At 35.2% G+C, this 13,947-nt stretch overlaps 1 protein-coding gene across 3 annotated transcripts in view; it reads right to left on the minus strand.

The window, feature by feature from the left end:
• Nucleotides 1–13,941, minus strand: part of LOC149802733 (calmodulin-alpha-like) — a 125,653-nt gene extending 111,712 nt beyond the window's left edge. Inside the window, exons 1-2 of one of the 3 annotated variants that reach the window (XM_089952140.1) lie at nucleotides 13,644–13,937; nucleotides 13,208–13,298 (exon numbers count right to left, since the gene is read on the minus strand). In XM_089952140.1, the coding sequence (XP_089808266.1) occupies nucleotides 13,208–13,210 (3 nt within the window). In that variant the 5' untranslated portion in view covers nucleotides 13,211–13,298; nucleotides 13,644–13,937. Of the gene's footprint in view, nucleotides 1–13,207; nucleotides 13,299–13,633 lie in introns of all 3 variants that reach the window. The other 2 variants (XM_089952139.1, XM_089952138.1) reach the window with 2 other exon arrangements.
• Between the last annotated feature and the right edge of the window lie 6 nt (nucleotides 13,942–13,947).

A 13,947-nucleotide genomic window follows, 5' to 3' on the forward strand; every position in this document is an offset into this window, starting at 1 on the left:
TTTCTTTTTACACACAGTGACGTAGGTTTGTAAGAAACAAGCCTTATTCTTCTCATTGTTAATTTTGTTGATTCTCTTTGGGTTTCATTAAAATTGCACATTTGTATGGGCATGAACCCACAATTGCTGGAGTCAGAGCTATCTCAGTTAGGTGGCAGGGGCCAGTTTCACATATTGGCCCCTGGCAAATTTCTTAAGTTATGGATATGGTGTGAGTTTTGAGCTTATATTGTGTAATAATTAAAGAGATGGATATATTTATGAACTTGGTGTTTCGAGGTTGTGTTGTTCGTGAAATTGATGTGAGTCATGTCCACCACCCATAGTCACTGCACAGCATGTAGCCACTGAAATACCAATAGTCAGTTAGGAAGTAGAGCTAGCCAACCATAGCAGTAGACACATGGGTTCAAGGCAAACAGAATATCTTTAAAAAAACGGCTTGGATAACAACTATTCTGAATTGCATCAAGCTATTTAGTAGACAATGTTTTTCAAAAGTATCACCCAGAGAAAGGGCTTGCGTTTGTACTGTGAGTACCATATGCTGTCAATGTTTTTCAAAAGTATCACCCAGAGAAAGGGCTTGCGTTTGTACTGTGAGTACCATATGCTGTCAAAAATTGCCTTCGGATGTGAAAAATGCATGTATACAATAGGGGTTGGGGTGCATAAACATTTTATTCTAAGAAATTCTCAGGTAAAGCGTGTGATATGATTTAGTTGTGCTTCATAAAACCTATCCAAAAATATGGACCTTTTTGACCTCACTCATGTATTATTTTTTTAATGAATTTTTATATTAGGCAGGCGTATGCGACATTAAATTTGTACATAAAAACTGGCCCCTGCCCCCTTAGCTTAACGGTATAGACCGCAAGATCACTTACATTTTATGACAGTATGGAAATAGAACGTGTTCTCTGTGATACACAGGCGCCGTACACATTAATTATTTATACATAGTCAATCGGTATTTAAATCAAGTAGACAAAAACATTTCTCGATTCAGAACTTTTTTGGGGGGTGGGGTTGAGTTTGCTTTCTTTATTTGACTATAAATTAGAAGATTCATTGCACAAAAAGAAAATCTCTAGGACAAGTAAAATATTTATCCATTGAGTAAAAAAAAAGTCCAAAAATGAGTCCATGAACTGAAGAAAACTATTTCTTATCTACTGTAGATCCTGTCAACTGTTTTATCAGGGATGAATCCTGCGACGCCTGCTTTGTTGTTCAAATGCTGATTCCTATTAGGACCTTAACAACAAAGATACACTCTTGCAAAGGATAGTTCTAATAAAACATCTATATGTTCACTTAGTTTGGAGCTATTCATAAGCAATCGATTCTCCCCTTCAAGGAGGATTGTTTGCTTGTTATTGGTCGGTTTTTAACGGTGCTTTCAACGCCATATTGGCTAAATCATGCACTGAAAATGAATGGTTATCATTCTCGTTAACGTGTTTAACGTAAACATGGTGAGTGTGCAGTGGTGCCAGTGACTACATTGAAAGACTATTAATCCTTCCCAGTATCATCACTTGACGAAGGCTTCTGGTCAGATTTACCTGTATGGTGGACAAGCTGTATACTAAGGTTGCTTTATCCATTAACGCATGTTTTATAACATTTTCTCGATATATGCAAATGTTGAAAATATTTAAGTACCAAAGGATGTAACGCGATTTTTGATTCGCCGAAGCTATGCGGCAACAAAATCCACGATAAAATGTCAGACATTTCTACGCCATAGTGACGTCATGACTCTATAATCTCGAATAGGTATTAAACAGTCTGATGCCAAACAGTTACTACAAAAATCGAATTCATATGGCATATTTCCCTCATACCAGTTGGTATAAATATGGCTTACGTTTATCGTGCATTTTCATCATGCCAGTTGGTATAAATCTCTCGCTAATCACATGGATGCGATGTAAAGATAGTCAGCGTTCTACACATTTCATTAAGCCTTCGGTAGACAAGGAAACGATATATGTATGTGTTATTTGGTACGAAAACCATGATGAAAGAGGAATTCCTTCTTGAAGGAATTATGACATCGTGCATAAGTGTTTTTTCAGTGAGAAAAATAGCTCGCATGAAAGCCTCATCACTCGAAATAAAAAAGACTAAACTAAGAAAAATAATCCCATGTACCGCATGATGTCAACTTGAGACCAGTGGTATGGAGGTTCATTTTTAAGTCATCACCTCTTTACGAACTTTCGATAATTGGACATATCGTTAACTAATCATTTGAATAAAAATTCATACTAGATATCCTAAAGCAGTTCTAACACAAATTGTTATGTTATATGGAACTTTCACTTCTCCCCCCCACCCCCATGTATGCACACAGTCTGCTTGCCTCGCTTAACACCAAACTCCATCATCACAGGGTCGTAGAATATCCCACCCCTCTAATTCTTTCTGACTATCCATCTCTCATGCAAATTTGGTCGCAGAGCAGATTTTTATCTCTGGACATTATTTTCTTTGATATATCTGTCACAGGGAGAAATTTTAATTTAGTGTCAGTTACTTTGCCGCTGGTATTAAGTCCAAAATGACGTAATATAATCCACATAATAAATGTATAAAAAAAAAAGAACAGTGACATTAGATTTTATACTTAACTAGGCAAAACTTTGCTTTCTTGCTTCGAGTCTTTTATCCCCTTCAGAAGTGTATGGTTTGAAGTTGTTCGTCGCTCTTTAGACTTGTTAAAGTGTCGAAGATATTCCAATGAAGCTTTTGCTCCAAAATTTGAAATTGGAAACACTCTTTATTCAGACAGATGGGCAGGCCCATCATGCCCTTTATGTGTCAATGTAACCGTTGCTTTGGTGCATGCAAAAGCATTTTCATTTGTAACGTCATAATGTTTGCCCATGCATGATACACCGGGGTTTAAATATAAATACTGAAAATGCTATCAACAATACTCAACCCTAAATTACATTTAAAAGAAATAACATCAATCAACACATTCAACTTCCAAATAAGATGAGAAAAGAAAATATTGTTAAAAGTTTTTAGCAACAGTCTGTTTTTAAATATGAAAATTATTCTTCTTAAGAAACAATTACCCATTGGAAGTAAATATTGCTGAAATTAAATTTTATGGAATTCCTAAAAACTAACAAGAAGGGCGGAAATAGTCATGCTTCGTCTGCGAGCATTAAATATGCATAGTCTAAAATAGATTCAGTGTTTGTGCACAATGCTATATGGTAACCCTACCGTCATTATATTGGTTGGTTATTCGACGATACCAGCCTTGGTCAATCAATCGTTCAATTTATCATCTTCAGGAACGGATACTTACAGTACCTTGTCTGTTAAGTTAAACACTCGTAACGGAACACAGTGGTAACGTAATCGCAGCGGAAGCGAACTGATGCAAAATTCTTTCTCTCACATTGCATTATCTTAGAGCCTGGTAAATTTCATAATCGGAGTCACGCTACTGTCACACTGCAACGCTTGATGACACTTGGGTCGCAAGGCTTGATCAACAAAGTATATTGTTAACAAATAAATAGACAAATATATTGTGTCGGATTAAATAGCTTAAAAGTCATCAATGTGGTTAAACTAGAGAATCTGCTGTCATTCACATTGAAAATAATTCGTGTTCTGAGTATTCGGGTGGATGACCTCGTGGAGGAAATAGTGTATTGGAGAAGTACAATTTCACAAAACACACAGAAAACAACACACACAAACACAACAAACACACATACATCTGCCTGTCTAAAAAACAAACTAAAGCACACTCATTGAGACTGTTTATCGTCATTTTTTTAAATATTAGACCAATTCAGAATATTAGCTGTCTCGTATTTGTCTTATGTACTATTACTACTACTAACACACCTTTGTTTTATCGATGTCCTCTCATCTAATCAAAATAAACCTTTGTTTTCTAGATATATAATAATAATAATAATAATAATAATAATAATAATAATAAACATTTATTTTATTGTAAATCTTCTTCTTTAACAACAACAATAATAATAATAATAATAATAATAATAATAATAATAATAATATAAATAATAATAATAATAATATAAAATAATAATAATAATAATAATAATAATAATAATAATAATAAAGAGGCATTTAGTTGGTATTATGTTACTATATTTTGTCTTAAATTTTATTAAGCAGGTTATCATGTAATGTTTTGTCTTATATCTATGATGTTCAAGCAAGTGGGAAGAACTTGTAAATAAATTGAATGTTTCCTACGTAAAAATGAACACAGTTTCTTTCAAGAGTTTAAAGTAGATATTGTATTCAAGTGTTTAGAGTAGATAGTGTCTTTCACTGGCTTAGAGTAGATAGTGTCTTGCAAGAGTTTAGATTAACTAGCGACCTTCACGAGTTTAGAGTAGGGTATTTCAATGGCTTAGAGTAGATAGTGTCTCTAAAGTGTTTTGAACAGAGAGTATCTTCAAGAGTTTAGAGAAACTAGTGTCTTTCAAGGGTTTAGAGTAAATAGTGTCCTTCAATGTTTTAGAGTAGATAGTGTCTTTCAAGGTTTTAGAGTAGATAGCATCTTTCAAGGTTTTAGAGTAGACAGTATCTTTCAAGAGTTTAGAGTAAATATTGTCTTTCAAGAGTTTAGATTAAATAATGTCCTTCAAGTGTTTAGAGTAGATAGAGTCTTTCAAGAGTTTAGATCAGATAGTGTCCTTCGAAAGTTTATAGCAGATAGTGTCTTTCAAGGTTTTAGAGTAGATAGTATCTATCAAGGTTTTAGAGTAGATAGTGTCTTTCAAGAATTTAGCGTAGAGAGTGTCTTCAAGCGTTTAGAGTAGATAGTGTTTTTCAAGAGTTTAGAGTATATAGTGTCCTTAAAAGGTTTAAAGTAAATAGCATCCTATAAGAATTTAGAGTAAATAGCGTATTTCAAGCGTTTTGAAGAGATAGTGTCTTTCAAGAGTTAGAATAGACAGTGTCCTTCAATAGTTAGAGTACACAGTGTCCTTCAAGGGTGTAAAGTAAACATTATCCTGAGAGAGTTTAGAGTAAATAGCGTCTTTCAAGGGTTTAGTGTAGATAGTGTCTTTCAAGAGTTAGAGTAGATCGTGTATTTCAAGAGTTTAAAGGAGAATGTCTTTCGGTGGTTTAGATCAGATAGTGTCCTTAGAAAGTTTATAGTAGATAGTGTCCTTCAAGGGTTTAGAATAAATAATGTCTTTCAAGGTTTTAGAGTAGATAGTGTCTTTCAAGAGTTTAGAGTAGATAGTGTCTTTCAAGAGTTTAGCGTAAAGAATGTCTTCAAGATTTTATAGTAGATAGTGACTTTCAAGGTTTTAGAGTAGATAGTATCTTTCAAGGTTTTAGAGTAGATAGTATATTTCAAGAGTTTAGAGTAGATAGTGACTTTCAAGGGTATAAAGTAGATAGTGTCTTTCAAGAATTTAGCGCAGAGAGTGTCTTCAAGAGTAATAGTAGATAGTGTTTTACAGAAGTTTAGAGTATATAGTGTCCTTAAATGGTTTAACGTAAATAGTATCCTATAAGTATTTAGAGTAAATAGCGTATTTCAAGCGTTGTGAATAGATAGTGTCTTTCAAGAGTTAGAATAGATAGTGTCTTTCAAGAGTTAGAGTAGATAATGTCTTTCAAGGTTTTAGAGCAGATAGTGTCCTTCAAGGGTTTATAGTAGATTGTGTCCTTCAAGAGTTTAGAGTATATAGTGTCCTTCAAGGGTGTAAAGTAAACATTATCCTGCACGAGTTTAGAGTAAATAGCGTCTCTCAAGGGTTTAGAGTAGATAGTGTCTTTCAAGAGTTAGAGTAGATCGTGTCTTTCAAGATTTTAGAGTAGATAGAGTCTTTCAGTGGTTTATATTAGATAGTGTCCTTCAAGGGTTTAGAGTGGATAGTGTCTTTCAAGAGTTAGAGTAGATATGTCTTTCAAGGTTTTAGAGCAGATAGTATCTATCAAGGTTTGAGAGTAGATAGTGTCTTTCAAGAATTTAGCATAGAGAGTGTCTTCAAGCGTTTAGAGTTGATAGCGTTTTTCAAGAGTTTAGAGTAGATAGTGTCCTTAAAAGGTTTAAAGTAAATAGCATCCTATAAGAATTTAGAGTAAATAGCGTATTTCAAGCGTTTTGAATAGATAGTGTCTTTCAAGAGTTAGAGTATATAGTGTCCTTCAAGGGTGTAAGTAAACATTATCCTGAGAGAGCTTAGAGTAAATAGTGTCTTTCAAGGGTTTAGAGTAGATAGTGTCTTTCAAGAGTTAGAGTAGATCGTGTCTTTCAAGATTTTAGAGGAGACTGTCTTTCAATGGTTTAGATCAGATAGTGTCCTTAGAAAGTTTATAGTAGATAGTGTCCTTCAAGGGTTTAGAATAGATAGTGTCTTTCAAGGTTTTAGAGTAGATAGCGTCCTTCAAGAGTTTAGAGTAGATAGTGTCTTTTAAGAGTTTAGCGTAAAGAGTGTCTTCAAGATTTTATAGTAGATAGTGACTTTCAAGGGTTTAGAGTAGATAGTGACTTTCAAGGTTTTAGAGTAGATAGCATCTTTCAAGGTTTTAGAGTAGATGGTATCTTTCAAGGTTTTAGAGTAGATAGTATCTTTCAAGAGTTTAGAGTAGATAGTGACTTTCAAGAGTTAGAGTATATAGTGTCCTTCAAGGGTGTAAGTAAACATTATCCTGAGAGAGCTTAGAGTAAATAGTGTCTTTCAAGGGTTTAGAGTAGATAGTGTCTTTCAAGAATTAGAGTAGATCGTGTATTTCAAGAGTTTAGAGGAGACTGTCTTTCAATGGTTTAGATCAGATAGTGTCCTTAGAAAGTTTATAGTAGATAGTGTCCTTCAAGGGTTTAGAATAGATAGTGTCTTTCAAGGTTTTAGAGTAGATAGCGTCCTTCAAGAGTTTAGAGTAGATAGTGTCTTTTAAGAGTTTAGCGTAAAGAGTGTCTTCAAGATTTTATAGTAGATAGTGACTTTCAAGGGTTTAGAGTAGATAGTGACTTTCAAGGTTTTAGAGTAGATAGCATCTTTCAAGGTTTTAGAGTAGATGGTATCTTTCAAGGTTTTAGAGTAGATAGTATCTTTCAAGAGTTTAGAGTAGATAGTGACTTTCAAGAGTTAGAGTATATAGTGTCCTTCAAGGGTGTAAGTAAACATTATCCTGAGAGAGCTTAGAGTAAATAGTGTCTTTCAAGGGTTTAGAGTAGATAGTGTCTTTCAAGAGTTAGAGTAGATCGTGTATTTCAAGAGTTTAGAGGAGACTGTCTTTCAATGGTTTAGATCAGATAGTGTCCTTAGAAAGTTTATAGTAGATAGTGTCCTTCAAGGGTTTAGAATAGATAATGTCTTTCAAGGTTTTAGAGTAGATAGCGTCCTTCAAGAGTTTAGAGTAGATAGTGTCTTTTAAGAGTTTAGCGTAAAGAGTGTCTTCAAGATTTTATAGTAGATAGTGACTTTCAAGGGTTTAGAGTAGATAGTGACTTTCAAGGTTTTAGAGTAGATAGCATCTTTCAAGGTTTTAGAGTAGATGGTATCTTTCAAGGTTTTAGAGTAGATAGTATCTTTCAAGAGTTTAGAGTAGATAGTGACTTTCAAGGGTTTAGAGTAGATAGTGTCTTTCAAGAATTTAGCGCAGAGAGTGTCTTGAAGAGTTTAGAGTAGACTGTGTTTTTCAGGAGTTTAGAGCATATAGTGTCCTTAAAAGGTTTAACGTAAATAGCGTAAATAGTATCCTATACGAATTTAGATTAAATAGCGTATTTCAAGCGTTTTGAATAGATAGTATCTTTCAAGAGTTAGAATAGATAGTGTCTTTCAAGAGTTAGAGTAGATAGTGTCTTTCAAGGTTTCAGAGTAGATAGTGTCCTTCAAGGGTTTATAGTAGATATTGCGTCATTCAAGAGTTTAGAGTTTATAGCGTCCTTCAAGGGTGTAAAGTAAACATTATCCTGCACGTGTTTAGAGTAAATAGCGTCTCTCAAGGGTTTAGAGTAGATAGTGTCTTTCAAGAGTTAGAGTAGATCGTGTCTTTCAAGATTTTAGAGTAGATAGAGTCTTTCAGTGGTTTATATTAGTGTCCTTCAAGGGTTTAGAGTCGATAGCGTCTTTCAGGACTTAGAGTAGATAGTGTCTTTCAAGATTTTAGAATAGAGGGTGTCTTCAAGGGTTTAGAGTAGATAGCGTCTTTCAAGAATTTAGAATAGATGGTATCTTCAAGGGTTTAGAGAGTGTCTTCAAGAGTTTAGAGGAGATAGTGTCTTTCAGTGGTTTATATTAGTGCCCTTCAAAGGTTTAAAGTAGATAGCGTTATTCAAACGTTTGAGTAGATAGTGTCTTTCAAGAGTTAGAGAATGTCGTGTCTTTCAAGGTTTTAGAGTAGACAGAGTCTTTCAAGAGTTTAGAGAATGTCTTCAAGAGTTTAGAGTAGATAATGTCTTTCAAGAGTTCAGATTGTTCTTATAATAACTGGGAGTGGTATAATACGGGTGCAACAAAGTCAAAGCATAAAGTTATGAATGCAGTCTTATCGGTCGACCTAAGATTTTTTTTAAACACTGTATCAAGATTTTGTTCTTTATTCGTTCTTTCCTTATCTCTTGTTTAATATTGCTGATATATACCGATAAACTAGTTAAATACAGAAAAATGGTTTGATACTTATAATTGTTGTAAAATAGTATAGTGTGATAAGGTAATTGATGAGGAATGTTTTCGCTTTGTTGGTTTTAATGGCAGTTTAAACAATTTAAATGTTCAACCAGCTAAGATACCGCGGCAAGACGAAGTGTACTAAGGAAGGTGCTCCGAATACCTTACACTGGTATTGAAATTAACATTTTTTACATGCAAATTGTTGCATGCAATAAAGTTGCCGCAAACACACGCACTTCATACAAATTATCTCGTTTAGCCGCGTTTTCATTTTAGATATTGCTTTACAACATTTGGGTCGCTCACATATGATGTCACGCAGTGAGGGGGAAGGGTCAAAATATTGTGACGACGTGTGACGAGGAGAAATGTGACGTCACAATAAATATGAGTGTGGAAAGCTTCTTTCAATAATAATATCAGAACAAAAAAGTTTTGTGACCTACATCCTCAGTCCATTTTGATCCGCAATAGAGAACAACTCTCTCGTGGACGACTTATATTAATATTGTTAACTCATTTAAAATATTAGGTAATTGTTATAATCTTTAACTGGTTTAAACTGTTGTTTTTTAATTATGTAATTACATTTTTTATATAATGTAATACATAAAAACAAAATGTAGATTAAATAAACTGCAGGCCTACTGGTGATTAAACTTAGATTTTAGAAAAGTAAAACAATAGGCTAACAATCACCATCCTGACAACAGTCCAACGAGATCAAAGACACGAGTTTAACCAAGTTGAAAGACGGTATTCGCTCCGCAGTGAACGTTAATCGTTTAATGCTTTTTATGTGAGAAAACAACAACTGTAAATAGTTGAGTAGCTGCAAGGTTGGACCATACGTCGCGCTGGGACGCTGGACATTACAGGGAATAAGTATTTCAAATGTTATCTTTTTTCTTTCTTTTTATTGACAACGTTTTGTTGACACCACTGAAGTGCTTGATTATAAACGGTTGTACTAGCACAAAGAGTCGTTGAAGCTTGATGACATTTAAAAAGTGGTCTAAAAAAGGACTGGATGAGGGGAGAGAAGAACTTTGAGGGTTGAGCCAGCGTGCGGTATTAGTAACACTGAATCTGTTGAAACTATACAACGTAAGGTGTCCAGTGTTACATTAGTTTTAATTTTCATGACTTTTCGGCTTTCCATAGCAATGGATAAAAATAAATTATATCAGTTTTTATTTAACGCTTATGTGCTAGCATATCCTACAAAAACCAAAACGATATGCCAAGGTGAATGTATTATAAAGTGGAATAGTATCAAGAATGACACAGATCTGACTGAAAAAGTTAACCATATGTTGTAAGAGCTCAAGGCGATCTCCGTTACGACAAAAAGGAACACTTCTTAACTTCTGGACAAAACAAACACCATCATTTTCCAAAACAGTTTCTACTCGGGATAATTTTGAGTTCCATGTACAACCGATCGATGTCTTGAATATCATTACTTGAAACATTGCTTCTACAAGCCATTTTGCTACTCCGATAAATGCTAATGTTCAATTACATTTGAAGTCCCAAATTTATGCAATAAATTCTGATCTCGTTGGCTTGTATAATCAGCAGAAACAAGGACTACTTTCAAATGAACATAACACAGAGTTAAAAGATAAACATAAAGAAAAACTGAGTTGCCAAAGAAACTAAAGAAGAACATTGACGATCAAAGAAGATCACAGAAAGCAAGGTATTTGAAGAGAGAAAAAAAATAAAAACCGAATGCTTTATTAGAAGATAATCCTGAACTGCGCACAAAACTGAATATCAAGCCAGATGTGTTCAACCAAAAATTAAAGAGGAACAACCATTGCTTTTGCAAATTATACTGGATATCGCAATGCATGGTTCAGCTTCTCATGAAAAAAATACAGTTCGAAGTCTACAGAAGTTTCAAAACCTTAGATCAATTAACAGATAATTTAAAAAAAAAAAACATGGTTTCAATATAAGTCGAAGTGGACTATACCTTCGTCTACTTCCTAAAGCGTAGTTCGTCGTCAGAAGGTAAGCTTCGTGTAACCACTGTCCCAGTAAAGTTAATTAGAGCGCAAAATGATTATCACACTAAACATATTGATGGCCAGTTTTACACAGCTACAATAAGACATTTGGAAGAACTGTCTTCCATTCTTGGACGGGTGAGGTTTGTTTTATCAGCCAGGATGATAAATGTCGCATCCCAATTGGTCTGGTCGCTGCCAATAATCAGAGTTCACTGCTGATGCACGCTGAGTATAAAGTAAGCCTTCGTGACCATGACTGGGTAGTTGCTGCCCGACACAATTTTATACCCTCGGTGTAAGACGGCATTGAGATCCATCGCAACTGTCATGGAAACAGAGACGCTGATGACTTTTCTGGCCCAACGTTTATAGCCATCGGATCTGGAAAACACTCTGTATCAACAGCACTCAGCCATTGATATGACTGTGAAAAGTTGCATTGTGTGGCAGATTCGATACCATAACCAGGACTGGTACTCATAAATTGGTCAAGCGATTCTCGTATTTACTTTTGATGATGGACCGAATGAAAGCCCACAGTATCAAAAAGTCATTAAGATTGTCATCCACCATTTCTTGAAACATGAGCTTGACTCTGTCTTCGTTGCCACAAATGCTCCGGGACAAAATAATTTTAACTGAGTGGAGAGAAAGATGGCGCCACTGAGCAGGGAATTGAGTGGATTAGTATTACTCCATGACAACTATGGCATCCATTGAGACGAACGAGGTAAGACAATTGACATTGAGCTAGAAAAGAAAAACTTCGAATTTGCCGGAAAAACGTTGGACGAAATATGGTCACAGTTGACTGTGTACAATAACCCAACCATTGTTGAGTATATGGATCCATTAAATTCTGAGTTCATGGAACATACTATATTGTGTAGAGATCAAAACTGGTGTGACACCCATGTCCGCTCAAGCCAATACTTGTTTCAGAATGTAAAGTGTCACGATTACATGTGCTGATCAAAAGCAAGAAGCTCATACTTCAGCGTAATAAAAGACATATTTCTTCCTCCTCCTTTACCCCTTGTTCAATGTGATGGGCTTAAAGTTCCAGAACGATCAATAGATAGAGCCTTGCACAAATTTCCATCCTTATTTGCAACTCAAAGTCTCAAAACGGAAGACATTCTACCTCGGTCAGCAAACACATTTGCCGAATGAGAGAATCTGGATTGTTTTTGTTCGTTCATTGGAGGAGCAACTTACTTTGTCTTGGGATAATGATAACTATAAAGAGAAATAATTCATTTACAAATGCTTCAGATTTTAAACCCTAAGAATTTTGTAGATTTTTTAAAACTTTAATGTTAGTAAGAACATTTTTTATTGTTTAAATTAAATGTTCTAAAATAATTTGTATAAACTTTTAACAAGCCAATCAGTCCTTGTAAATGTCCGATTAATTTCACACTATTTTAAATAAAAGATTGTTGTTTTGTCTGTACAGTCAACTGATTTACATTACATTTACTTTTCAGTATTAAAACAAATGGCGGAAAAAGGCGGGGGTAAGAGACTTGTGACGTCACATAGAGGGGGTCTGGGTTTTTTTTTTGACGAAGTGTGACGAAGGGAGAGGGGATTAAAAAATGGAAAAATTGCTTGACGTCATATGTGGACGACCACATTAACAAATCACGGCAAGTAACTTTGATATGATAAAGGCTTAAACTGTGGGGGAAATTAGTAGTTAAAGTGTTAATAGAACATAAATATCCAAATGTAAAGAAACAATGTCAATCCAAGGGGTTTAATTACCTACCAGTCAATAAAACAATGCCACTGGTTGTATCCTGTGACGCTCGCAAGCGTTATAACGTACTGCATCAGTTATTCTGCAACGCTTATCAAAGGTTGTGACGGATCGTAATGGTTGGAACTCGAGCATGGTCGCACTGTTACGACTATCCTGATGAACTCATAACGGTAATACAACGCGAACGCAACGAAAATGTAACTCTTCTTTTTACTGGGGCATGTTTTAATTTTGGGGCAAAGGGTTAGGTGGGCTGGGTGTGATCTGACCTTTCTCGCCCCGTCATGAAAGGAGACCCTGACATCATTTTTACGAGAGAGAGAGAGAGAGAGAGAGAGTTTTGAGACATTCATTCGTGTAATGGGAAAGTTCATTAGATGAAATAATGTCAGTGACAAATGCTTGCTACGTTTAAACTTTCGATTACGTTTTCCTTAACATGTTACCGATCTGGTATTTTGAGTGTCATCTGATCTTCTTCCCAGTTTCCCCCTCTCGACTCCCCTACCCCGGCCCGATTCCGTAAGTGCATGTTTTATGCGAATCCCATGTTTTAGGTTGGAAGTGTGCTGTAATCTAAGGGTTGTGGTAGTGTTATGCATGGAGCTTTGCACGACTGACTGATTAGCACATAGACATTGTGCATGTCTTCATTGGTCTATTTATAATGAAAGATACAACTGAACTATTCGTGTGGCTAAAAGTGAAGGTAGAAAAGTCATAGCAAGCCTTCGATCAGAATTAGGTCTGTAAGCACTTACCATAATATACTATGTTTTCAGCGATTCCAGGTCTTTTGACGCTTCTACTGCCGGTGGGTTCCTGCGTCTGCACTTACAAGTATCTATCTACCTGTAAGTAAAGAACAAAAAAAAAACAGCTAAATGCTGTACATAACAATTATGCTTTTACTTATTACGTTTGTTACATAATGTATCATGTAATGAGCTCTGACATTATTTGACAAGAGAGAGAGAGAGAGAGAGAGAGAGAGAGAGAGAGGTTGGTGGATGCTAAAATTGTAGTCCCATGAACCTGCAATGGGAAGGTACATTAGATGAAATAATGCCAGTGTATACTGTATGTTAAGTCTCAAGTTTCTATTACGTTTTCCTTAAAATGTAACCGATTTGGTATTTTCAAATCTTCTTACATACAGATTTAGTTTCAAAGTCAAGTTAGCATACCAGTATTTACCATATAAATATCCGATATTCAGGTAGAAATCTCTATGTGTTCGCAGACTTTAAAATCCAGTTTCATCCGTCATAATAGTAAGTTTAGTCTTAGGCACATACAGAGTTGTTGAATAAGTAATACAACTGTAATCCAAATCGTGTATCAGGTAGTTATCACAATCAAGTTTCGCTCAGTTAATTTGCCGAGAAACGTATCGACTTGGATTTTCGAGTTCGAACTGTTTCTAAACCGGCAGCTGGATTCCATGCAGTGAAGAGCTTTTCAGCACTGTATCCCTCTAATGCACACAAGCATAGGTTAA

The sequence above is a fragment of the Sinohyriopsis cumingii genome, chromosome 3 (assembly GCF_028554795.1).
Source record: "Sinohyriopsis cumingii isolate HCF-2022 chromosome 3, ASM2855479v2, whole genome shotgun sequence".
In the NCBI taxonomy this organism is placed as follows: domain Eukaryota; kingdom Metazoa; phylum Mollusca; class Bivalvia; order Unionida; family Unionidae; genus Sinohyriopsis; species Sinohyriopsis cumingii.